General features: G+C 48.8%; 1 protein-coding gene across 5 annotated transcripts; it reads right to left on the reverse strand.

The window, feature by feature from the left end:
• Positions 1 to 1,752: 1,752 nt before the first annotated feature.
• OAS2 (2'-5'-oligoadenylate synthetase 2) lies at positions 1,753 to 24,456 on the reverse strand. Of its 5 annotated transcripts, none has more exons than XM_088828225.1 (11): positions 24,216 to 24,456; positions 22,164 to 22,440; positions 18,591 to 18,769; positions 16,685 to 16,920; positions 16,051 to 16,192; positions 13,181 to 13,351; positions 11,425 to 11,707; positions 9,630 to 9,820; positions 7,534 to 7,772; positions 6,333 to 6,492; positions 1,753 to 5,217 (listed from the first exon to the last, which is right to left on the reverse strand). In XM_088828225.1, the coding sequence occupies exons 1-11, from the start codon at positions 24,390 to 24,392 to the stop codon at positions 5,128 to 5,130; spliced, it is 2,145 nt and encodes a 714-aa protein (XP_088684351.1). In that variant the 5' UTR covers positions 24,393 to 24,456; the 3' UTR covers positions 1,753 to 5,127. The 5 variants fall into 5 exon arrangements, with proteins under 5 accessions (XP_088684351.1, XP_088684349.1, XP_088684347.1 ...); XM_088828223.1 differs by lacking the exon at positions 1,753 to 5,217 and adding an exon at positions 22,832 to 22,908 and having other exon boundaries at positions 5,772 to 6,492; positions 24,216 to 24,354; XM_088828221.1 differs by lacking the exon at positions 1,753 to 5,217 and having other exon boundaries at positions 5,772 to 6,492.
• Between the last annotated feature and the right edge of the window lie 730 nt (positions 24,457 to 25,186).

The following is a 25,186-nucleotide window of genomic DNA, read 5'->3' on the forward strand; positions in this document are numbered from 1 at the left end:
ACTGGGAATGGAGGAAGTGAGGGGAATGAGGGACAGGAAAGCTCTCTCCCCACCACCATGCAAAGACACATCACAAAGGCAGCCACCCTCAAGCCAGGAAGGGGGCCTTCATCAGCTGTTCCGAGCTGTAGGCTTTCACAAACTGGTAATCAGTAAATAAGATGTTCTCCTGGTTCTGTGAGCCATTCTAGAAAACTATGGAGCCTCAGGAGGGAGTCCTGGGAACCCCCAGTTTATAACTAGTTGGTTAGAAGCACCGGAGGCCTGGGAGCTTCCCTGGTGGCTCAGAGGGTAAGGAATCTGCCTGCAATGCAGGAGACCCGGGTTTGACCCCTGGGTGGGGAAGATCCCTTGGAGAAGGGAATGGCAACCCACTGTAGTACCCTTGCCTGGAGAATCCCATGGACAGAGGAACCTGGCGGGCTACAGTCCATGGGGTCACAAAGAGTCGGACACAACTGAGTGACTGACGCTTTCACACTGGAGGCCTGGACTCTGAAGTGGAGGTGGGGGCAGCCATGGGGGGACTGAGCCCTCAACCTGGGGGTTCTGACGTGACCTCCAGGCAGAGAGGGTCAGAACTGAATTGAGTTGTGGGACACACAGCTGGTCTCGGGGAGCTGCTCAGTGAGAGAAAGTCCCCCTCGCCCCCAATCTGGTGTGAAACGTACTGGGAGCTGCCTGGTGGTCCAGAGGTTGGAACTCTACACTCTCACTGCCAAGAGTCGGGGTTTCATCCCTGGTTTGGGAACTGGGATTCTACAAGACGCGAAGCATAGCCCCAAACCCCAACTAAGCAACCAAGCAAGCAGAAAGCATGGCGACTGGTGTCAGAAGCACTGAGGGCAGAGGAAGAAAACGGCTTTCCTCCTTGTGTGGGAGTTGCTTCCCCTGGGCGCAGGCTGGGCAGGATGGACTAACAGGGCCTGGAGTCGGAGGAGGCCGATTCTCCTACAGGCCCAGGCCCTGAGCCGCTTACCAGCCCCTGCCCCTTGAAGCAGCCACTGCCCGAACAGATTAGCACACATTTAGTGGCTCAGAACCATGCAAGTGTGTTATCTCACGTTTTGTGGTCAGAGGCCCAGCAGGCCTGGCTGGTTTCCCCATTTTAGGCCCCACAAGGCTGAAATTTAGGTGTTGGCTGGCGGTGTTCCTACCTGAAGGTTCTGGGGTCGCTCTGCCCGTGGGTGAGCCTGGTTCCATGTGCTGTAGGATGGAGGTGCCTGCCTCTTGGCAGTGAGCCCCCAGAGACCTCATATCCTCCGAGAGCAGCTCAGATGCCTCGCCTGCCTCCTCTGTAGCGGACCCTCTCTGACTTCAGGTGGAACCACTTCTCTGCTTTAAAGGCTCGCATGGGATTCAATTAGACTCACCTGGATCCTCTCCCCACCTCAAGATCTTCAACCACATCTTTAGTGTCTCTTTTGCTATGTCAGGCAAGATAGTCACAGATTCCAGAGAGTCATCTAATGGTTTTATCCACTGACAGTCTCTGCTTAAATCATCTGTTTCATCAGAGGTTGCAAAAGGGCGGTATTTCCAACGTGTTGTACTTTCAACAAACATTACATAGGATTTTCCACTTAAAAATTTTGTTTCTTTATCAGTTATGGCCCTTTGTTTATCCTGAAATAAAGTTTGTATGAGACAGGCTGGGTTTATTTCTTATTCATTGTTTTCTGAGAAAAAAAAAAAAAAGGCGGGGGAGAAGTTACCCTAGGTACTTTCAATGATGATCCGTGACTACATGTTTCTTTTTTAATTAAAAAATTTTTTAATCGTAGGAAAATTGCTTTACGATGTTGTGCTGGTTTCTGCCGTACAATAAGCCAAGTCAGTGGTAATTATGTGTATATATATATCCCTTCCCTCTTGAGCCTCCCTGCCTGCTTCCATCCCCACCTCTCGGTCGTCACAGAGCTGAGCTCCCCTGTTATAAAGCACCGTCTCACCACCTGTTTCACACCATAGCTCACACATGTTAACGCTACATTCGTCTCACTGTCTCCTCCCCCGTGGGACCCACAAGGCTGTTCTCTACATCTGTGTCTCCACTCCTGTCCTGCAAATACGTTCGTCAACACCATTTTTCTAGATTCCACATACATGCATTAATACACAATATTTGTTTTTCTCTAACTCACTTCATTCTGCATAAGAGGCTCCAGATTCATCCGCCTCACTACAATTGATTCAGATCCATTCCTTTTTATGGCTGAGTAATATTCCGTTGGAAGGAAAGTTATGACCAACCTTGATAATATATTAAAAAGCAGAGACATTACTTTGCCAACAAAGGTCCGTCTAGTCAAGGCAATGGTTTTTCCCGTGGTCATGTATGGATGTGAGAGTTGGACTGTGAAGAAAGCTGATCGCCGAAGAATTAATGCTTTTGAACTGTGGTGTTGGAGAAGACTCTTGAGAGTTCCTTGGACCGCAAGGAGATCCAACCAGTCCATTCTAAGGGAGATCGATCCTGGGTGTTCATTGGAAAGACTGATGCTAAAGCTGAGACTGCAATACTTTGGCCACCTCATGCGACGAGTTGACTCACTGGAAAAGACTCTGATGCTGGGAAGGGTTGGGGGCGGGAGGGGAAGGGGACGACAGAGGATGAGATGGCTGGATGGCATCACCGACTCTGTGGACTTGAGTCTGAGTGAGCTCCGGGAGTTGGTGATGGACAGGGAGGCCTGGCGTGCTGTGATTCATGGGGTCGCGGAGAGTCGGACACGACTGAGCGACAGAACGAACGAACGAATATTCCGTTATATACATATAATGTACCACATCTTTATCCAGTCATCTGGCAGTGGACATCTAGGTTGCTTCCCTATCTTGGCTACTGTAAATAGTGCTGCAATGAACACTGGGGCACAAGGGGTGACTGCATGTTTCTTGGTCACTGAAACATTTCCTTTTCTTTGCTCTTAATGACCTTAACTGTCTGCTGAGTGCTGAGAAGACTGAAGTGGCCCCGCTGTGCCTCTCGGAAGGGCTTTGCGTTGCTCACTGTGTCCTGGCTGGTCTTCGTCCATCGTACACAGATCACTTAGTGTGTGGTTATAAACTGCCCTTCATTCTTCTTTAAGGAAGTTGTTCTGGTCCCTTTAAGTACATCATAAACCCTGTAAGAATGCCTCACAGTTTCCTACCTATGGATCTCGGGCAAGTTCAGGTGTCTAGGGGGTCTGGTCACTGGTAGACTGAGCAGATGTGAACTGAGGCTGGTCTTTCTTCCATGTCTCAACCTCAGGCCACAGCACTTTCCTTTGTCCTTGTTCTGGGCCAGAATAGTTGTGCATTCCAACATCAGCTCACTGATACTAACCTCGTGTCCTACAACAATTCAGTTCAGTTCTGACACTGCCTGGAGATGGTATAGACCCTACAGGTGAAAGGACAAAGTCCAAACAAGATTGTTCCCATTCCCTGGTGCCTCAGATGGTAAAGCGTCTGCCTGCAATGAGGGAGACCTGGGTTCGATCCCTGGGTTGGGAAGATCTCCTGAAGAAGGAAATGGCAACCCACTCCAGTATTCTTGCCTGGAAAATCCCATGGACAGAGGACCCTGGTAGGCTACAGTCCATGTGGTCTCAAAGAGTAGGACACAACTGAGCAAATTAACTTCCACATCCCAGCTGCAAGTGGGGTCCTCAGACAACTCTGTCTTCTGCCTGACTTGGCTAGAAATTCAAGGATTCCCATGACCCCCGTTTCAGGTTCAATAATTCATAGAATGACTCATAGAACTCAGGAAAGGGCTATTTTGACAATCACTGTTCTGTATAAAAGATGAAGAGATACATAGGGGAGGAGGGCCGGCAGGCTCATGAGCCAGAAGCTGCCATCCCCCCACGTTTGTGATACATTCATATGCTCACCAGCCAACCAGGAAGCCTTGTTGTCCAGAGTTATCATTAGGGTTTCATTACAAAGGGACAGTTGATTAAATCACTGGCCGTGCTTGGCTTCAATCCCCAGCCCTCCTGTCCTCTTGGAAGGTTGGCAGGAACCTTTCAGCACTCATCACATGCTTGGCATTTCAGGCACAGCCAATGCATCCTTTGAAACTAAGGACCCACACCTGGTTAGCATAACACAGGGAGGGTTGGAAGGGGCTCCTCAGAATACAAAAGACAACCCAAATCAGGAAGTTCCAAGAGTTTCTGAAGCTCTTTGCCAAGAACTGGTGACAAAGACCAGATCTATTCTTGTTTATCTGACAGTTGGTATCAGTTCAGTTCAGTTCAGTTCAGTCGCTCAGTCGTGTCAAACATTAAGTGGGTATATGAAGCTAACACATTTAGACCTCCAAGGGTCTTAAAAGCCAAAGCCAGAGGAGAAAGCCTTTAGATTTGGCAAGAAGAAGCTCATGGATGTGGGGGAAAAGGTAGGCTCAGAAGGAAGTGACAACAGTCATACATACGTAATACATGTACATGTCTATCTCCATAAAACAACTGCTGATGTCCATCTACATATTTGTCCTTCTCAACAGTCACAGTCCAAGCCTGTGGAGAGCGTGCAGTTGTAAGCAGAGCCTGGCTCATTACTGGCTTAGGAGACCTTGATTTGGCAGGGCCCCACGGGGTTCTGCACTCTTGCCTGGAGAATCCCAGGGACGGGGGAGCCTGGTGGGCTGCTGTCTATGGGGTCGCACAGAGTCGGACACGACTGAAGTGACTTAGCAGCAGCTTAGCAGCACGGGGTTCTGTGTACAGACGGGAAGAGACGGAAGGCGGGCGAAGTGCAGGAGTATGAGAGCGAGATGACAGTCACAGGAACCAAGGGCCAGGAAAAGGGTTTCACTCTGGGAAGAGATCCCTCCTCTAAGACTTAAAGGAAAAGGAAGGAGTTAATCGGAAAAATACAGAATGGTTCATAAATATGGCGCACGTAAAGCTGGATGAGAGCAGATATGTTAATAACAGAGGTCACACATGGATTTCAGTGAGGTGAGGCAAGACGTTACGGAGGATGTGGAGGTGATTTCAAGAGGAGTTGAAGAAGCTTTGGAAGAGGTAATGGGGCCCGTCAAGGGAGGCATGTGTTACTCTTTAATACCATGAACTGATTCTTTAAAAGCTATTGCTTGATGGCCTCTAGAAGTTTCTCCTAGCATTACTAGTCCAGGAATCTATGACTTCTGAATAAGTGCATCTCATTGACCATAGAATACATCCCTGCTCCACAACTTCCTGCTGTCTGCACTCTCTTGAAAGAAAGAAAGAAATATATGTGCAGGAATAAAACATATCCAAGCAGTCAGAACCACTGGCGAAAAGACACAGGAAAAAGAAAGAAGGAAGAGTGTCTGAGAAGGTGATGATAACCAGGGACAACTTTGGGGTACTTGTTGACAGAGAAACTGATGGGAGAACCAAGTATTCCTGGTGGCAGGTATCCTGGAAGGAGGTGGAGCTTTGAACAGGTGTGGCAGGCACTGTTGGTTGACTGACCCAACCCGCACCCATGGCTGTCTTCACCACCCCCCTTTTTGGAGTCACTTTTAAGCTGCAAGCAATGCATGACAATGGTTCCGGGTAATGAAACATCAGACTTTGCTGGACGAGGCTTCGGATAAGACACCCTGTGGGTAGGTGTCCTCCACTTTTCTGTTCCTCCAGCCGGATGGTGAACCCACCACCCAGAGGTGCAACAGCTACTCTCAGTGCCAGGAAGACTCAACTAGGCAACTAAAGAGGGTGGGGCCAGAAGGAGCTAGGGATGAGCGTGCCCCGGGTGACACTCAGACATCTCTGGAGACATTTTTTTTAAAGAACTGATTTACTTATTTGGCTGTGACAGGTCTTTTTCACTGCGGCACACAGGCTTTCCAATGGTGTTGCATAAGTTCCAGAGTGTGTGAGCTTAGTTATCTTGCAGCACGTGGGATCTTAGTTCCCCGACCAGGGATTGAACACACGTGCCCTGCACTGCAAGGTGGAGTCTTAACAGGGAAATCCCTGGAGACATTTTTGACTATTGCCCTTGGGGGTGGTGTGCCCGCATTTCCTGGGCAGGGAACCAGCGGCTGCTGCTTAACGGTTTACACTGCTTACACCACGAAGAACTATCCAGGCCCGAATACCGAGTGTCACGGTGGAGACAATCTGCTCCTGGGGAAAGCCTGATGGAGCTGTTGAGTGAGTCCTGTATTGCCCGCCTTAGGATTTCATCAAACGGGACCAAAACAACTCAGTGGTTTAAGCGCCTGAGTTGGGCTATCTGTAATGTGTGGCGAGTGAATCTCAAGTTCCCAGCAGAGGAAGCTCTTGGATGGAAGCCCATCCCAGGGTAATCTCCAGACGATGTTTCCTTTAAATGACTTTTTCGGGCACTTTCCACGGTTGTATGGGACATCCCGACTCATCTTTGAAGCAGAGAGAAAACAACCATTCAGTCGCCTCTTTCGCTAGAAGATGCCAACACCAACGCTCCCCTCCACCCACGTCGCCAGTAGGATCGGCTGGGTCCAAGATCACAGGCCTAAACAAAAGGTTAGGAGTCATTAGAGGAATGCTTTTTCAGAACTGGTGGCCTCAGAATTAGGGGCCCATTCTCTTTTCCATGATCAAACAATGTGTCTTTCTAGCTTAGATGTTAGTCATTCCAGTGTACCGAAACAGTTTGAAAGGATTTCCCAGAATTAAATCATATTTGTCAGAAAAGTTTTGAAAGCTATTAGTTATTACGCACGTGAAGGCATGATATAAACATCTCCCCATGCTGGCGCAACTGAAATACAATTTATCATTTAATCAACTCTATTTCCCAGGTGGCTCAGTGATTAAAGAACCTGTCTGCCAACACAGGAGATGCAAGTTTGATCCTTGGGTTGGGAAGATCCCCTGGAGGAGGAAATGGCAACCTACTCCAGTAGTCTTGCCTGAGAAATCTCATGGACAGAGGAGCCTGGCGGGCTACGGTCCCTGGGGCTGCAAAGAGTCGGACTTGACTGAGGGACTGAGCACACCTGTCAAGTCGGTCACGCCCATGGCTGGCAAGCCACGGTATCTTTTTCTCTTTTTTTCCCCTCCCTCCTCCATTCTTTCTCCATGTTCCTTTCTTTTCTCTCGCTTCCCTTGTTTTGGTTCCCTGCTGCTGGCGCTACGTGGATGCACTAAGATTCCTTCCTATTCTAAAGGATAACCGTTTCGTAGGATGGACATGGGAACCGATCTAATAAATACCTGCAGGATCCTTCAGCAGTGAATAACAGCATTATTTCTCAGGGACACTCTTCCAACTCCCATACCATTTAGACCTGCTAATGAATCCCTGCTTTTCCTTCTGACCTAGAAAGATGAAAGCAACTCGGGACCAGGTACCCTGGTCCTTCCCTCTCTGGTCCTCCTGGATGACATTTCCCCTGCCTCCCTGGAGACTGTGGGAGGTTCTGACGGTCAGCACAGTTCCTGTCTCAGTTTCATATGAGGAATAATGAATCAGGGCCCCTGGGAGGTGAATTCTGGTCACCGAAATAGTGTTGGAGGGAATAAGGTTAAGAAACGGAGGGGTTTGGGGCACCTGGTTCTCTGGATCTGGGCCAGGAGGAAGTTCCTCAGAATCTCATCCTCAAAACTGTAGTTGACCAACCAGAAGACACAGAGATGTTGATATTGCATGACCAACTCCAGGACCGTCCGGAAACCTTCAGCCATGTCAAAATCCTGTGCCCCGCTTCCCTTCTCCCAGGCGTAGATGGTGAGCAGCTCCAAGGCGTATTTAGGGGGCAGAGACCCCTTTTGCTTCAGTTTGCTTTCACACTGAGGGAAGAGTGGAAACATCAGAAGATACTGGTTAAAGCAGGGAGGTGACACGCGCGTAGCAAGAAGGTGCACAGGAAGGATGCTGCAGCCACAGCAGGAGTCGTGAGACGCAGCCCTGGGGGGGACTGGTCTGCTGGGGGCCTGAGCAGGGTCGCTCTGCAGCTCAAAGGCAGCCACGCAGGCGTCTTTGTTGAAGTTTGGCTTTATGTGCCTTCCCAGAGTTATAACATAGTCTTGTCCTGGATGGTAGAGAATCTGCCTGCAATGAGGGAGGCCCGAGTTCCATCTCTGGGTTGGAAAGATCCCCTGGAGGAGGGCATGGCAACCCACTCCAGTATTCTTGCCTGGGGAATCCCACGGACAGAGGAGCCTGACGGGCTACAGTCCGCGGGGCCGCAAAGAGTCGGACACGACTGAGTGACTAACACTTTCACCACTTCCTAAAGCCCTGCTCTGTGCTAATTATGTGGCCAGACATTCCACCTGCATCATTCATTCCTGATCCTCCAACGTCTCTACCCAGCAGGCAGAGGTGACCATGATGAAGTCATGGGGAAGCGAAGTGACTTGCTCAAGGTCACCTGGGAGCCCTGAGTGCTCTGAGCACCCCGGGGCTCGGCATAGAGCTGGAAACCACAGAGTTCAGTCTTTTCCAGTTTCAGGAATCTGGACACAGAAAGGAAACATTTCCCAAAAGAGCAGCTACTGTGTGGAGGCTCAGAAAATACCCCTATGAGCTGATGGAAGCGAAGGGAGGTAATCCAGTATAGAAAATGCAGCCCCTGGTGCCGCCTATCACTCCACCTGCCTTCTGAGAGTCCCATCTGTGTGTGTTATGGGCACCCACCAGCAGGTGAGCCATGCTGGAAACTTGTAGGCATGCGCATCCCAACTTCATCCTCCCTTCGGTTCCAGAATTCTTTGGGTGTCAGAGCAAAGGCAAAATAAACCACACGTAGCAGCTTTGGGGGTATGAGGGGCTTACATCTGACCCAACTTAAGGGGTTAGTGATGTGAATGCCACAAAGACACTCAGGTTAAGAGCGGGAAGATTCCTCAATGTGGTTCAGTCCCCACCCAGCATGGGCAAGTGTGAGCACCTGGTGAGTGCTGGTTCCGTGGTCACAGAGTACTGATAAAATAAACACCAGGACTTCTCTGGTGGTCCGGTGGTTAAGAATCTGCCTGCCAATGCAGAGGACTCACATTCAGTCCCTGGTCTGGGAAGATCTCACATGCAGCAGGGCAACTGAGCCCCAACTACTGCTGAAGCCTGCATGCCTAGAGCTTGTGCTCCATCCCCCACAAGAGAAGCCACTGCAATGAGAAGCCCGCACACCGCAACTGGAGAGTAGCACCTTCTTGCTGCAACTGGAGGAAGCCCACGTGCAGCAACAATGCAGCCCACGCACAGCCCATGCCCAGCGCAATCAGAAATCAACACAGTAAGGGCTTCCCTGGTGGCTCAGCGCTAAAGAATCTGCCTGCCAGAGTAGGAGACACAAGTCTGATCCCTGGTCTGGGAGGATCCCACATGTGGCGGGGCAACTGAGCCCATGCACCACAATAACCAAGCTTGCGCTCTAAAGCCCGGGGACTGCAACTGCTGAGCCCATGTGCTGCAACTGCTGAAGCCCACGCGCCGAGAGCCTGCGCTCCACAACAAGAGAGGCCCCACAGTGAGAAGCCCGCGCACCGCACTAGAGTGGCCCCGCTCGCCGCACCTAGAGAAAAGCCCAAGCAGCAAGCAAGACCCAGTAAAGCCAAAAATAAATAAAAGCATTTGAAAAATACAATCAATACAGAATTAAAAGTAGTAAGAATGAGGTGGCTCTAGGACAGGAGCTGTCATACCCATTTGTACCAGTGCTTCACCAGGCGAATTAAATCCTTCAGTCTGGGGGGCAGGGAGCGAACAAAATTGCGCTGCAGCTTCGTGAAACACGCAGAAAATTCTCCCCCCAGTAAAACATCAGAAGGTTTATACAAATAGATGAGTTCCGCATAGGTCCTGGGGCTGGGTGTGGAGCCAGAGTTCAGTTCACCTAGCATGGGCAAGAAATTTAGATTATGCTATAGTCTCTCTATAGTCTTGGAGAAGGAAATGGCAACCCATTCCAGTACTCTTGCCTGCAAAATCCCATGGAGGGAGGAGCGTGGTAGGGTAAAGCCCATTGGGTCACAAAGAGTTGGATACGACTGAGCAACTTCACTTTCACTATAGTCTCTATAGACAATAACAGATCTCAAAACACTGTTAATATAATTTAATTCTGGGAAATTACTTTGAACTCTATTAGTATATGTAAACTACTGATGTCTAATGTCTCCAGAGTAATGAGTTATTAAAAATAATATGGTTTATATGACTATAGATGGCATTATTAAAGTGTTATCTAGATCTGCACTGTCCTATAGGGTAGTCATCAGCCAAGATGGCTATTTGCATTCAAACTCATTAGAGGAAAATTGAGAAATTTAGTTCCTCAGCAGCACTAGCCACATTTCAAGCTCTCCATGGATACAAAACACGGATATAGGACATTTTTGTTATTGCAGAAAGGCTTCCTGGACAGTGCTAACCTGAACTTTGGAAACTATGGCCCCCGGATGACATCTGGCCCCTTTCTTGTTTTTATAAATAAAGTTTTATTGGAACATAGTTGTGCTCACTTATTAATGTATTGCCTATGACTGCTTTCAAGCTACAAAGGCAGAGTTGAGTAGTTGTGATAGATACATTATGGTCCTTAAAACTGAAAATATTTGCTCTCTTATCTTTTATAGGGCTTCCTGGTGGCTCAGATGGTAAAGAATCTGCCTGCAATGCAAGAGACCCAGGCTTGAAAAAGTTAGCTGACCCCCAATCTATATACTGTCATTTCCTCTCTAAAGACATTAAGAACCATTCAGAAGGAAAGTACCAGAGTCTTCTTGATTTTGATTTGGAAAATGCCTGACATACCCTTGGTTTGTTTTAATACATCATTGTGTATCTGTCACTTACAAATTGAATTTCTAAAGGAAATTTTTGCCTATGATCGAAGGTGAACACCCAGATTTCCTGTTTTTGCCTCAATTTCTCCCAAAGTCTATTTTTAAAATTTCCTTCCCTAATACTTGAGGCATTTTATCTATAAATGTGTACTGAATTCCTGTGTACCTCATTCTTTGATAAACTCTGCGAGTGATACTGTGGGAATATACGATGCAGGTTCTAGCTGTTGCTGTTGTTGTTGAGTTGCTAAGTCGTGTCCGACTCTGCAACCTCATGGATTATAGCCTTCCAGGCTCCTCTGTCCATGGGATTCTCCAGGCAAGAGTACTGGAGTGGGTTATCATTTCCTCCTCCAGGGGATCTTCCCAACCCAGGGATCGAACCTGCATCTCCTGCATTGGCAGGCAGATTCTTTATCCCTGAACCACCAGGGAAGCTCTCTGGCTTTCATCAGGATACTTAAATGAGAATAAAATGCACACAGGTGTAAGGTGTTGGTGTCATTATGTCACCTATTGGGGCACTGGACCCAAGACTGATTAGTAAGTCACGTGAATTTCCCTCTACCCCGCCCCTGCCTCCATCACACCAAAACCCTTCTTCCACCACACCAGAAGCCTCTTCCAGAGGCTCAAATCTCGGAAGTCTTACCCAGGGCATTAAATGCAGGCAGCACATCAAAGTCAACACTTTCATTGAGGACTTTGGATTTCAGAGTGAAGCTCAGCACCCAGGGAGCCTTCCATTTTGAAATCTCAAACTTCACTTCAAAATCTTTCTCCTGCTGACAGGCTTCCAGCTGCTCACGGATTTCCTTGATGATGTTGCATCTCTCGCTTTTTTGGGAGGTGTAGCTTTTCAGTGAGTCTGCGAACACTACGAGGTTGGCACTGGAGCCAGTCTTCAGAGCCGTGCCTTTCACAGCCGACCCCCCCTAGGGAAGAAAGGCAAATGGAGATACAGCGTTCTCGCCCCTGTGGGCTGGCACCCGTTGGGCTAATTGATGAGGTTGCCAGGGGTAGTCCCAAGTTTGTGTCTCCAATTAGGGCTGGAGTGTTTCATTTTCCCAAGAAATAGAATCCTCTGATTCCAAAGGTGGTTTGTCTCATACTTATTGATGTGTGAATTTACCCACAAACAATGGATGGATTAGTTTTAAATTACCTACTTCTCAAGTCAACGTCCTAAATACTTCTGGAAAAGACTGCAAAGCTTTACAGACTCACGGACATAGAGAATAGACTAGTGGTTACAGCAGGGGAAGGGCAGGGGGAAGGCGCAGTCGAGGTGGGGTGTAAGAGGCGTAAACTATTTGGAATAAAATAAGCTACAGTGACATTCTGTACAACATGGGGAATAAAGCCACTGTTTTATAATAACCATAAATTGAGGGTGCTCAGTCACTCAGTCCTGTCTGCCTCTTTGCGACCTCATGGACTGTAGCCCGCCAGGCTCCTCTGTCTATGGAATTCTCCAGGCAAGAATACTGGAGTGGGTTGTCATCTTCTCCTCCAGGAGATCTTCCCAACCCAGGGATCGAACATATATCTCCTGGGTTGCAGGTAGATTCTTTACCACTGAGCCACCATTTAAACTACGTTGTCTTAAAAAATTGTGAGTCACTATATTACACACCTTGCATGTGTATGCTCAGTCACTCAGTGGCGCCCGACTCTTTGCAGACGCATGGACTGTAGCCCACCAGGCTCCTCTATCCATGGGATTCTCCAGACAAGAATACTGGAGTAGGTTGCCATCTCCTACTCCAGGGAATCCTCCCGGACACAGGGATCAAACCTGAGTCTCTTGCATCTCTTGCACTGGCAGGTGGATTCTTTACCACTGTGCCACCAGGGAAGCCCAACTGTATGTATACCTTACTGTACCTTATATGATATTGTACAGCAACTATACCTGAAATCAATAATTTTAAAAAGAGACCATGGTGAGAAAAAAATATCCTCAACTAATAGTAAAAGTCTAAAATTTTCCCACTACAAGTGATACACTACAAGCCAAGGGTGGGCAAGGATGGCCAAGCAGCAATCCTTCACCTCCGTGTCAACCCTGGAGGTTAACACAGAATCATAAGTCTATGGTGAACGGGAATTCCCTGGTTTCCCAGTGGTTAGAACTCAGAGCTCTCAATGCCGTGGGCCTGGGGTTCGATTCCTGGTAGGGGAATAAAATCCTGCGAGACACACAATGTGCCCCGCCCTAAAGTCTATCACGAATGACTTAAGCAGTGATTCAGCACCCTCCGCCGAGAACTGGGGTCCCAGGCGCTGCTCTCCCCAGCTTCCCTCCTGCATCCTTTGCCTTCACATTTCTGGTGGTCACAACTCTTGCCAAGACCCAGGGACTGCTTAGTTCCCCGCCAAGAACAAAGAGAAAGGCCGGTGCTCACCTGGATTACTTGAATCTTTGTAGTTGAATGTCGAAAGCAATTTTCTTCAAGGAATGAACAGATGGTTTTAAGAGCTTTCTTGATCTGGTCTTGGAAAGTCTGGCTGGGCTGGAGAAAGTCCTCGATGAACTTATCTAGCAGATGGCCTGGGGTCATGTAGAGTGGTGCAGGCTGTGGAAGGAGCCAGCTATGAGACGCCCCCTGCCAGCCACCACCTCCCATCCCGCTTCCTCCCCTGCCTTCTCTGTTCCACCGACCCCTCCATCCTGCCCTCCAACCCTTCTGCTGATACCTTTGTCATCTTGAGTTCTCACATCAACACACCCTAAGAGCATGCCTGAGCATTTCAGGTGGTACCCAAGATCCACCTGAAACAAAAGCTCCCTTTCTTGCTCCTCCTTACCCCCTGAGGGGGATCTGGCTCTTTCTCCCAAACAGGTTTGTGATGCCCTGGGCTCTGAATCACTCTCTAGTTTCCACTCCATGTTCTGATTTCATCTGCCAATTGCCAGTACCTCCGATGAATAGCTTCTACTGCCATGTTCCTTTCTTATTTCCTATTGATTGTGGTATTGGTGACTCCTGATGATCACACTCATTCCTCTTTTCAAGGTTCTATCGGCCTCTGCTGGAGAAGGCAATGGCACCCCACTCCAGTACTCTTGCCTGGAAAATCCCATGGATGGAGGAGCCTGGTGGGCTGCAGTCCATGGGGTCGCTAAGAGTCAGACACGACTGAGCGACTTCACTTTCACTTTTCGCTTTCATGCATTGGAGAAGGAAATAGCAACCCACTCCAGTGTTCTTGCCTGGAGGATCCCAGGGACGGGGGAGCCTAGTGGGCTGCCGTCTATGGGGTCACACAGAGTCGGACACTACTGAAGTGACTTAGTACCTTAGCATCGGCCTCCGTTAAAACCCCTGTGCCCAGGTGGACTGGGTTTCCAGGCGCTGCTGTAACAAACCACGGTTCTGGAGACTAAACACCTGAAATCAAAGCGTGGGTGGGGCCGGGCTCTCTCGGAAGACTCCGGGGAGAATCCTTTCTGGCATCTTCCAGCTTCTGGCAGTCTTGCAGTCTTCCTTGTCTCGTGGCGGCATCACGCCTACCCCTGCCTCTGCTGTCACGTGACCTCGTCCCCTCTATGTCTGTCCCTGAGTGTCTTCTTATAAGACCCAGTTGTTGGATTCAGAGCCCACGCTGATCCAGGGTGACCCCTCAACTGGTGATATCTGCAAAGACCCTGCTTCCAACGAAGGTCCCACGCTGAGGATCTGGGGGACGTGAGTTTTCCGGGGCACTATTCGACCCTTCACGGCCGGGGATGTTGTTCCCTCTAAGGGTGCTGAAGAGAGGGATGTCTTGGGATTGAAGGGGCTGTGTGCTCATTCTGAAGGGGACAGTTCCCTGCTCTTGAATCAGATGGGGTCGTGGAGGGTGGGACCTGCTCACTCCCTCGCACCTGCAGTCGCTTCTGGAAAGAAACCATATTCTGATGGGTAAAGGGGGTCTGACACCTGCCCAGAAGTGCGGTTCTCTCCTCTTCAGTAGAAAACGTCAGATGGCATGTGCCCTGTGGACCACAGCTCAAGACACCTCACCTGAACCTCTTCTCTTTGCTGTTCTGCTCAGGCCTCAGTCTGCAGAGGCAGTTTGCTTCTTGCTCCGGGGAGGGAAAACAGCAATACCCCTCCCCAGTGTCCGCGTCCTGCTCCAGGACTCTGCCTACTTTATGCGGAAGATGCGACCTTGCAGATGTGATCAGACTTGTGTGGATCGATGTGCTTCTCCTTTGGGGGAGGGGAGGGGGAAGTCAATGCATCTGGCCGTGTCATTGGTTCCCACCTCCAGCCTCACTTTCACCCCCCTATCCCCATAGTGTGTGAAAGGAGCTCAGGGCCTGACCCAGCATCTGCTAGGGGGGCCACCACCCACGTCTCCTGGGCTCTGCTCCATTTCACCTGTCACCACCTCCTCACCTGCTTCCTCTCTTGCAGAAAGTAACCTCTCATCTGCAGATGCCCCTGTTCCTCTTTGTTCAACTTCACACTTTCCCATCATTTTAATGGAAGGGAAGGCCCCTAAGGGTGTGTGTAAAGACTGAACTGTGTCCTCCTAAAAACTGCACTGAAGTGCCAACCTCTAGGCCCTATGCACGTGACCTTTTTTGGAAACAGAGTCTTTGCAAAGAGGTAATCAAGTTAAGGGGCCGCCTCTGGTCGTTCAGCGGTAAAGAATCCACCTGTTAATGCAGGAGGTGCAGGCTTGATCCTTGGGTGAGGAATATCCCTTGGAGCCAGAAATGGCAACCCACTCCAGTATTCTTGCCCAGGAAATCCTATGGACAGAGGAGCCTGGGGGGCTACAGTCCATGGGGTCACAAAAGAGTCGGACAGTGAGCAAACAATGAAAAGAATCGAGTTAAGATGGGGTCGTTACTGTAGGCCCCTCATTCTGTATGACTGGGGTCCTTATAAGAAGAGCAGAGACACAGAATCAGCCAAGCATGGAGGGAAGGCATTGTGAAGACACACAAGAGGGGCTCGTATGACAACGGAGGCGGGGACTGGAGTGCTGCTGCCCCACGCCGAGGGTTCCTTGCAGCCATCAGAGACTGGAAGAGGCATGGAAGCTCTCTCCCTTGGAGGCTTCAGAGGGAGCACGGCCCTGCTGACGCCTTGATCCTGGACTTCTAGTCTCCAGAACCGAGAAGGAATACATTTCTGTTGCTTTAAGCCACCAGTGCATGGTACTTTGTCACAGCAGCTCTGGGAAACCAACTTAGGGTGATCTTGGATAGACTGTAGTCCAAGTGTCAGGTGGGCCCTGTCTGCAGCAGCACACCAGCTGTGCTGGAAAGTCCTCTCACCAGAACATTCCAAGATGGTCCAGGTGACTCGTTGTGCCTGAGAGAACGCAACCAGTTTTGAGCTTCGTGCTTTAGCAGTAGCCAGAAGGTGTAATCTGTGCTCACATTATTGGTTGGGTCAGTTGGATCCAAGATCACTGGCCTATAAATTCCATTAGGTTAAAAAAAAATCAGTTGGGTTGCTTGTGGGAGAAGAAATCAGTTTAAGGGAAAGAGGGCTGGACTGGACACCCAGGAATCTGTATTCTGCCTCCCACAGTTCCTCCCCATTGCTGAGGTGCTTTGTGTGAGACGTCTAGCCTCTCTGGCCCTGTTTACTCTGCTTCATGGATGTGTTCCATTCATAGGCTAATAAAACGGTCTCCTCTTTGTGCGGACCTGTCTCCTTAGCCCCCTCTTTTTATGAGGGAAGTGCTTGCTTTGCGGACAAAAGGTGACAATGGTCTAGAATGTGAGAAATGTTGAAGCATTCCTCTTTCAGACAGACCTCTCTTTGCCTCCTTAACCACTGCAGCTGGTGTTCTTTTGACAGATCACCCGGCTGGGGAAAGTGGGGATGGACCCTCATTCTAAGAGGGCACAGTCTGGCGTGCAGAAAAAGAGGGTGGGAGAGATGGAATGGGAAGCTTGGTACCTTGGGGCTTGGAGCTGGCTCAGCAGGATGTTGCGGACAGTCTCATCTTCAAAGTTGTAGTTGACCGTCCAATAGACACACAGCTGCTCCTGCTTCTCGATGAGCCTCAGAACAGTCCTGACACCTTCAGTCATATCAAAGTCCTCCGCTCCACACCCCTGTTCCCAGGCATAGATCGTAAGCAGCTCCAGTGCATATGGAGGCAGCAGGGAGGAATTGTTCAGCTTTTCCTGGCACTGTGAGAGGAGAGAAGGCTGGCAGATAACTTCGGACCCGTGCCAGGGGTCTGAAAGCAAGAAACTAGAAGTCTATAGGAAGTCACCATCCCCTGCTAGTGACTAAAATGATATCGTGGCTAAAATTCCATAGACTGACAATAGCAAGTGTTGGTAAGAATGTGGAGCACCTGAAACTATCATACACAGCTGATGGGAGTGTGAACTGGTACAACCATTTGGAAAGGCTATGCAGTTGTCTTTACTAAAGTTAAATTTATATCTATGTAGTCCACATATTTATTCATGTATGCCATGTGTGTATGTATACACACATACATACATATTCATATATGTAGCTAAGTCACTTCAGTCATGTCTGACTCTTTGCAACCCCATGGACTGTAGCCTGCCAGGCTCCTCTGTCCATGGGGATTCTCCAAGCAAGCATACTGGAGTGGGTTGCCATGCCCTCTTCATTCATATGTGTGTGTATATACATATATAAATATATAAGGTATATGGACTTCCCAGGTGGAGCAGTAGTAAAGGTTCCACTCCACCAGACAATGAAGGAGATGCAGGAGACATGGGTTTGATTCCTGAGTCAGGAAGATTCCCTGGAGGAAGAAATGGTACCCCACTCCAGCCTTCTTGCCTGGGAAATCCCATGGACAGAGGAGCCTGGTGGGCTACAGCCCATGGGGTCGCAAAGAGTTGGATACAACTGAGCACTCATGTGTGCACGCACACACACGTGCACACACACACACACACACACACACAGAGTATACCTTATAGCACAGCAGTTTCACTCCTGCATTTTTACCCAAGAGGAATTGACTGCTTAAAGTCACCAAAAAAAAAAAAAGACATGTAGGGGAATATCCACTGTAACCTAATTCATGATAGCCCCAATTTGGGAATGACCCATATGTCCCTTAGCAGTGGAATGCATCCAAGTACAGTGTATTAACACAATGGAACAGCATCAAACAATGAAGAACCACTACTCCCTTCCACAACATGGAAAAACCTCTCAGGCCTAATACGGAGCAAAAGGTGGCAAACGTAAAGTACATTTAGTATGATTCCGTTGACATCGAGTTTAAAAACAAACAAAACTAATCTGTGGCGAAAGATGTTAGGACAGAGGTTTGTTTGGGAGCAGTCTGGACTGGGAGTGGGCAGCCTGCTGGGGTGCAGGATGTGCCCTGTTTTGATCTGAGGATTGCCTAAAAGGCTGCAGTCATGCACTGAGCTGTGTTCCTTTGTGTGTGTGTGTGTGTGTGTGTGTGTGTGTGGCATATGGGATCTTACTTCCCCTACCAGGGTTAGAACCTGCACCCCATGCATTGGAACGGTGGTATTTTAACCCCTGGACCACCAGTAAAGTCCTGAACTGTATTCTGGAACATGAACATGTTAGTCATGTCCAACTCTTTGCAACCCTGTGGACTGTAGCCCACCAGGCTCCTCTGTCCATGGGATTCTCCAGCCAAGAATACCCGAGTGGGTTTCCTCCTCCAGGAGATCTTCCTGACCCAGGGTCTCTTGCATTGCAGACAGCTTCTTTACTGTTTGTGCCACCATTCTTAACGTTGTTGTATTGACACTTCACCCAAGATGAATCATCTCAGTCAAAGGGAAACAGATGATAGACAGCAATAAGCACACAATTTGAAATTTACCTTTTGACACCAGTACTTTACCAAGAGGATCAAATCCTTTAGTTTGCTGGGATAGTTGCTAAAAAACTTCTCCTGGAGTTCAGTGAAGCAGACTGAGAACTCACCGGGCCTGGCTTTCACCATATCCAAGGATCTTTTGAGTTCTCGATAGCTCCAGAGGCTGGACTTCTCACTTAAGCCTGGTGTGAAAGAGAAGCAGAACTTCTGATTTTCAGGGAACCTAGGCTTGGTGAGCCCACAAGAGGGCTGGATGCAGCTAGACAGCAGGCGTTCACTGCTCCATCTACAAGAGGATGGGGGTATTTGCATAAAAGGTGAGGGTGGTCTGTCCTGCTGGATAATAACATGTAGTTAGGCTAATATTTAGTAAAGAATGTAATTTAAAAATTCCCCTGTAGTTTACTTTTCTCAGAAATGAAATGAAATGCCAGTCGCTCAGTCGTGACCAACCATCTGCGCCACCAGGGAAGCCCTGCTTTTCTCAGAAAGCAACCATTACTGTTTCGTCCAGGGGGGAAGAAAAATGAGGTTCAAGTTGGGAATGTGTCACTCTGCCGCCATCTCGTGGAAGCTTCTGGATACTTCATATGAAGAAGACCTGGTCTTTCGTTCTCACATCATCTTTACATGACGGAGTGAAGCCAGCAGAGGGCGCTCTGGCGTTATCTCCAACCACTGTGCTCTGAACCAGAGGAGAGAATATAGGATTTCCTACGAATTCTGAGTCACAGTTATTGTTTGGTTTAGAAAAAAAAAATTCAAGTTTGGAATGTGTAACTCTGCCGCCATCTCGTGGCAAGTCCTGGATACTACATGTGAGGAAGACCTGGCCTTTTCGTTCTTACATCATCCTTGTATGACGGGGAGAAGCCAGCAGAGGGCGCTCTGGCTTTATCTCCAACCACCCTGCTGTGAACCGGAGAATTCAGTTCAGTTCAGCCCCTCAGTCGTGCCCGACTCTGCGACCCCATTAACCGCAGCACGCCAGGCCTCCCTGTCCATCACCAGCTCCCGGAGTCCACCCAAACCCATGTCCATTGTGTCGGTGATGGCATCCAACCATCTCATCCTCTGTCGTCCCCTTCTCCTCCTGCCCTCAATCTTTCCCAGCATCAGGGTCTTTCCTCTCTCCGAATCAGATAGCCAAAGTATTGGAGTTTCAGCTTCAACATCAGTCCCTCCAATGAACATCCAGGACTGATCTCCTTTAGAATGGACTAGTTGGATCTCCTTGCAGTCCAAGGGACTCTCAAGAGTCTTCTCCATCATCACAGTTCAAAAGCATCAGCTTTCTTTCTAGTCCAACTCTCACATCCATACATGACTACTGGAAAAACCATAGTCTTGACTGGACGGACCTTTGTTGACAAAGTAATGTCTCTGCTTTATAATATGTTGTCTAGGTTGGTCATAACTTTCCTTCCAAGGAGTAAGCGTCTTTTAATTTCATGGCTGCAGTCACCATCTGCAGTGATTCTGGAGCCCAAAAAATAAAGTCAGCCACTGATTCCACTGTTTCCGCATCTATTTGCCATGAACCAGAGGAGAGAACATAGGATTTCCTACGAATTCTGAGTCACGCTGTCTCCTCAGCTTGTCTCCAGCCCCTCCTGCTGAAAGGGAGCGGGACACGATGGCCCTCGCCTCCTCCTGCCCCCACCGTGCTCTCTGCCTGCCTTTTGCCTGTGGAAAACTTTAGTCAAAGGGTAAGTTTAACCAGAGAGATGAGAACATGCAGAAACAACGAGTCAAAGGAGACCAAAGAATAGTAATGTAGTCATTCAGCATAATTGAGCTACAGTCCATGGGGTTGCAAAGATTCAGACTCCACTAAACGACTAACTCAACATTAAGCTTAGTCAAGCACCTCTGAGAGTTTCCTTCTCCAGGATTATAGATAACATTCTGAGCCATATCCGTGAGCTGTCATATAGATTCTGAAACTCCAGGTGGAAGAAGTTAACTACACGATGACCAGACTCTACCCATGACATGAGCTGCCGCAGTTCTGAGAATGGACCCCAAAGAAAATGGAAACAAACCGACCCTGGAACTGAAGATAAACTGCACCTAAAACAATTGAGATGATGCTGGTCAGATCACCGATGACCAGTTTGAAGATGACTGTCAGAGCTGACTACTTTCTCTTCAGGTACCCCCCTCCCTCAGTCTAAAAAAGCTCGTCCCCACTGACGATGAGTGGGAAGGGTCGACCTTTGGACAGCTCTCTGCCCTCCCCCAGAGTTGCTGGCATCTGAAATAAAGCTAACCTTCCTTTCCATCGGCTTGGCCTGTTTATTGACTTTCGGACGGTGAGCAGCTGGACCCACACACCTTTCAGTAACACTTTGAGTCAGGCAGGTATTCTCAATCCTTACTGTCTGAAAGGCCCTGGAAGTTAGCTTTTTCTAGCTTTGATCCTACAGTTGGACAAAGGTGAGTTAGCAGTAGGATCAGGGTGAGAATTCAGGGCCGCCTAACTCACAAACTGCTGCGTTTTTTTCTCTGAACTAGGTCACCTTTCCGTGAATGTGAGCCATCAGGTTTTGTGTTTGTGTGTGTCCACCTTGAAGGCACCAGGCCTGACTCTTAAAAGACTCGGGCTTTTATCCTAGTTCTGTTAGTAACTGGGTGTGTGGCCCTGGATACAGTCATTTCTTTCTGACTCCATTTGTTTAATGAGGGGTTGGATGTCAGCTCTGATATTTAAGTTTGTGATAATATATGTACCTAGTGCTTGAGACTAAGCTGTGACTATGGTGAGTCTTATCCACTCAGTCAACCATCCATCCATCCATCCAGTCAACCATCCTTCCATCCAACCATTGATTCATTCAAACGGTTGCTCATGGAAGATCCTTGCCTTGATGTTGACCTGATTAGAGGGCAACTCCAAACCTGCTCTAGCTGAACTTTTCTCAGATGTTCTCCCCATCCTCTACCTCTCACCAACATTTATTCTAGTTTGCATCTTCACTATGGTCCGCAGAAGAGCAGCAACCACCATGAAGCTGGTTGAAAATACAGAATTCTGGACCCCAATCTCTTGAATCAGAGCCATCATTTTAACAAGTTTCTCAGGGGATTTGTGTGCATATCACAGTTTGAGGAACTCTACTCTAGGTTCTGGAGTCTAGAACATTTCCTCCAAAGTCAATTAGGAGTTAAAGGAGAGGTTCTAAAGAACAGAGTAAGCTCAAGGTAGGAGGAGTCTTCTCTCTTGAAAGTCTTCCCTGGTGGCTCAAACAGTAAAGAATCTGCCTGCACTGCAGGAGACGAGGGTTCGATCCCTGGCTGGGGAGGATCCCCTGGAGGAGAGCATGGCACCCCACTCCAGTGCTCTTGCCTGGAGAATCCCATGGACAGAGGAGCCTGGAGGGCTCCAGTCCACGGAGTCGCAGAGAGTCAGACGCGGCTGAGCGACTTCACTTTCACTTCTGTTCACTTTCACTGGTATTTATCCCATCCCCACACTCCCCACCACCCTTTTCATTGGCTTTGTTCTCTTGACAAGCCCTTGCAGACCCATGCCTCCAACGCTCCCCACCGCCCTGCACACCCAGGAGGGCTCACCCAGGGCATTGAAGGCAGGCAGCACGTTGAAAGTGATGCTCTGCTGTTTTGTGGAAAGCTGGACAGTGACCCTGGAGCTCCTACTGGTGTTCTGGAGCTCCATCTTGGCTGCCAACTTCAGCGTGGACTCACAGTGTTTCATCTGTGCCCAGATTTTGCTGAGGAGTTCATATTTTCTTTTTTCCTGGTCCTGGAATTGCTCAAGGTCCCCGAAGAAGACAACAAGGGTACCATCGGAGTTGCCTCTCAAGACCGTTCTCCGGCCATAGGAGCCACCCTACCAGCAACAGAGAAGCAGATGTGAAAGTCTGAACCCTCTGGGGTCACTGGACACCCCAACAGGCAGGAGTATTTCTCAACTCGAGCAGAAGTCCCACGCATCACCATAGTCTAAGAGTTGAGTGGCTGGTGTTCATCTGTCCACCCAAAAAAGACAGGATGCCCCCAGCAGCACTTTCCCTACGAGCCCCAAACAGAAAGCAACTTGGATGACCATCAGCAGTAGAGCAGACAGATGTGGTGTGCCCACATAACAGAATACATGGCAACAACAAAATGATAAAACAACAGCTGCACATAACGTACGCTTCGTCAACCGATGGGTCAAAAACAAAGCCCACACGTTAAAGCCACACAGTGCATGATGTCTTTTAGACAGGGAGACCAACCTGCTCAGTTTTAGCCCCGAGACGTCCATGTCCCAGAAAACCCTTCGGTTGCAGACAAACCCGGAAGGTTGGTCACTCTATATGAAGTTTAAAAACAGGCAAAACCAATCTATGCTGTTAGAAGTCAGGAGAGTGGTTGGCTGGGGTTGAGGTTAGTAATGACTGGACAAGGAGTCCAGGGACTCTTGGGTAGGGGCTGGGAAAATTTTATTTCTTGATCTGGGTATAGGTCACACATATATGTTGTCTGTGGCAATCCATCAAGCTGTGCACTTGTTGTACATATTTTTTTTAATGTGAAAAAGTTAACAATTTTGAGAGGTAGGATTGCATAGTGGTTAAGGGTGCATGTTCCCAAACAAATTGTCGCCATTGTTTAGTTGCTCAGTCATGTCCAATTCTGCGACCCTGTGAACTGTAGCCCACCAGGCTCCTCTGTCCATGGGATTTCCCAGGCAAGAATACTGGAGTGGGTTGCCATTCCCTTCTTCAGGGGATCTTCCTGACCCAGGAATTGAACCCAGGTTTCCTGCACCACAGTGTGGATTCTTTACCAGGGAAACCCTCACCAATAGATTACCTGAGCTTAAAATCCCAGGTCGAATGCCAACTAATAATAGCTTCCCCAAGCTTCATTTTCCTTATCTGGGCCAAGACAGGAGACACCATGTGTCTAGGTGTCTTTGCTCCTAGGGCTAGTGGGTGTGTGTAAGGGCAGAGGCCAGAAAGCACGTGACTGCAGAGAAGTGCGATTCCGGTGCTGGAGAACACGGGGGTGGGGTTGGGCATACATAATCCCCTCCCCACCCTAGAGTCCTGGCAGCTTCCCAGCATCATTTCTTCCTCAAAATTCCAGAATCTTCAGCCTCCGCCCTAGGGTTTGTGCCAGAGCACCAAACATGTCTAACTGATGAGGCTTCCCACCTCCTTGGTGTTGAGAAATCACAGAACATCCTTGAATAGTTTTATTGAACTCTTGTAGGCTCAGTTTACTCGTCTGTAAAATGGGGAGGATAAAAATGAGACAAGTAACCACAGCTAATTTACTGCTGTAGCTTTGTACCAAGTCCTTGCCAGAACATTGTGTGTTTAAGCCTCTTAACACTTGGCGCTGAGTATTATTCCCCTCCCATTTACACATTCAGACGCTGAGGCACAGAGAGGTTAAGCAACCTACCCCAGGTCACACAGCAGTAAGGGGCAGAGTCAACGCTCTCCCAACCCGTACCCCTAAACTCCACACCCTGTTCCATCATGTCACTTGACTGTGGGCTTAGACAAGGTGATGTCCTGCGCACCCAGGGCCCAGAACACAGCAGGTGCTCAGCACCAAGTCCTTCTGCCTCCTGGGTCCCAGAAGCACTGACCCCAGCCATCTACTCACTTTGGCCACCCCTGTCACGGTGAGGGGCTGGCAGGGTTCCTGCAGGACTGCACAGATGGTGTCCACTGACTTGTCGATGTCTCTCTGACAGTCTTCAGAGGGCCTCAGGTAGTTCTGGATAAAGTCCTCCAGTTTCTCAGAAGGCTGTTTATAGAGGTGAGACTCCTCGCTGCCCATGGCCTTGACTGGCTGCTGAGATGACAGCTGGTGGCAGAGCGGGAGGCTGACGAGAATAAGAACTTCTGTGTGCAGGGGGAGGAGAGGGGAGAAAACCGAAACTTACACCAGGGGAAAAGGAAACTCACTGTTTTCCGGCCCAACCCAGGCCTCGCCCCCAGCCTCTCCACTGCTCTCAAGGGAGTTCAGTTCAGTTCAGTCACTCAGTCGTGTCTGACTCTTCGCAACCCCATGAATCACAGCACGCCAGGCCTCCCTGTCCATCACCAACTCCCAGAGTTCACACAAACTCATGTCCATTGAGTCGGTGATGCCATCCAGCCATCTCATTCTCTGTTGTCCCCTTCTCCTCCACCCCCAATCCCTCCCAGCATCAGAGTCAACTCTTCGCATGAGGTGGCCAAAGTATTGGAGTTTCAGCTTTAGCATCAGTCCTTCCAGTGAATACCCGGGACTGATCTCCTTTAGGCTTGTAGTTAAAAGCATGGCCCCTTGAGCTGGATTATGAGGGCTTGATATGGGTCAGGTCTGTGTCTTTGAGCACACTTCCAGCCCTTTTTGTGCCTCGAATTCCCCATCTGTAAAATGGGGGTAACAGTGGTACCTATCTCACAGGCTTAATACAAAGATTAAAACACTTGCAAAGTGCTTAGAACAGGACCTGGTGTATGGCTAGTGCTGTAAAGTGTTTACAAAGCAAATAATTTCATCTTTTTTTTTATAATTGAAGTATAGCTGATTTAAAATATTGTGTTAGTTTTCAGGAGTTCAGCAAACTGATTCAGTTATATTTA

Source organism: Moschus berezovskii, chromosome 19, assembly GCF_049115385.1.
Source record: "Moschus berezovskii isolate FMDL1 chromosome 19, NW_MosBer_1.0, whole genome shotgun sequence".
Classification (NCBI taxonomy): Eukaryota; Metazoa; Chordata; class Mammalia; order Artiodactyla; family Moschidae; genus Moschus; species Moschus berezovskii.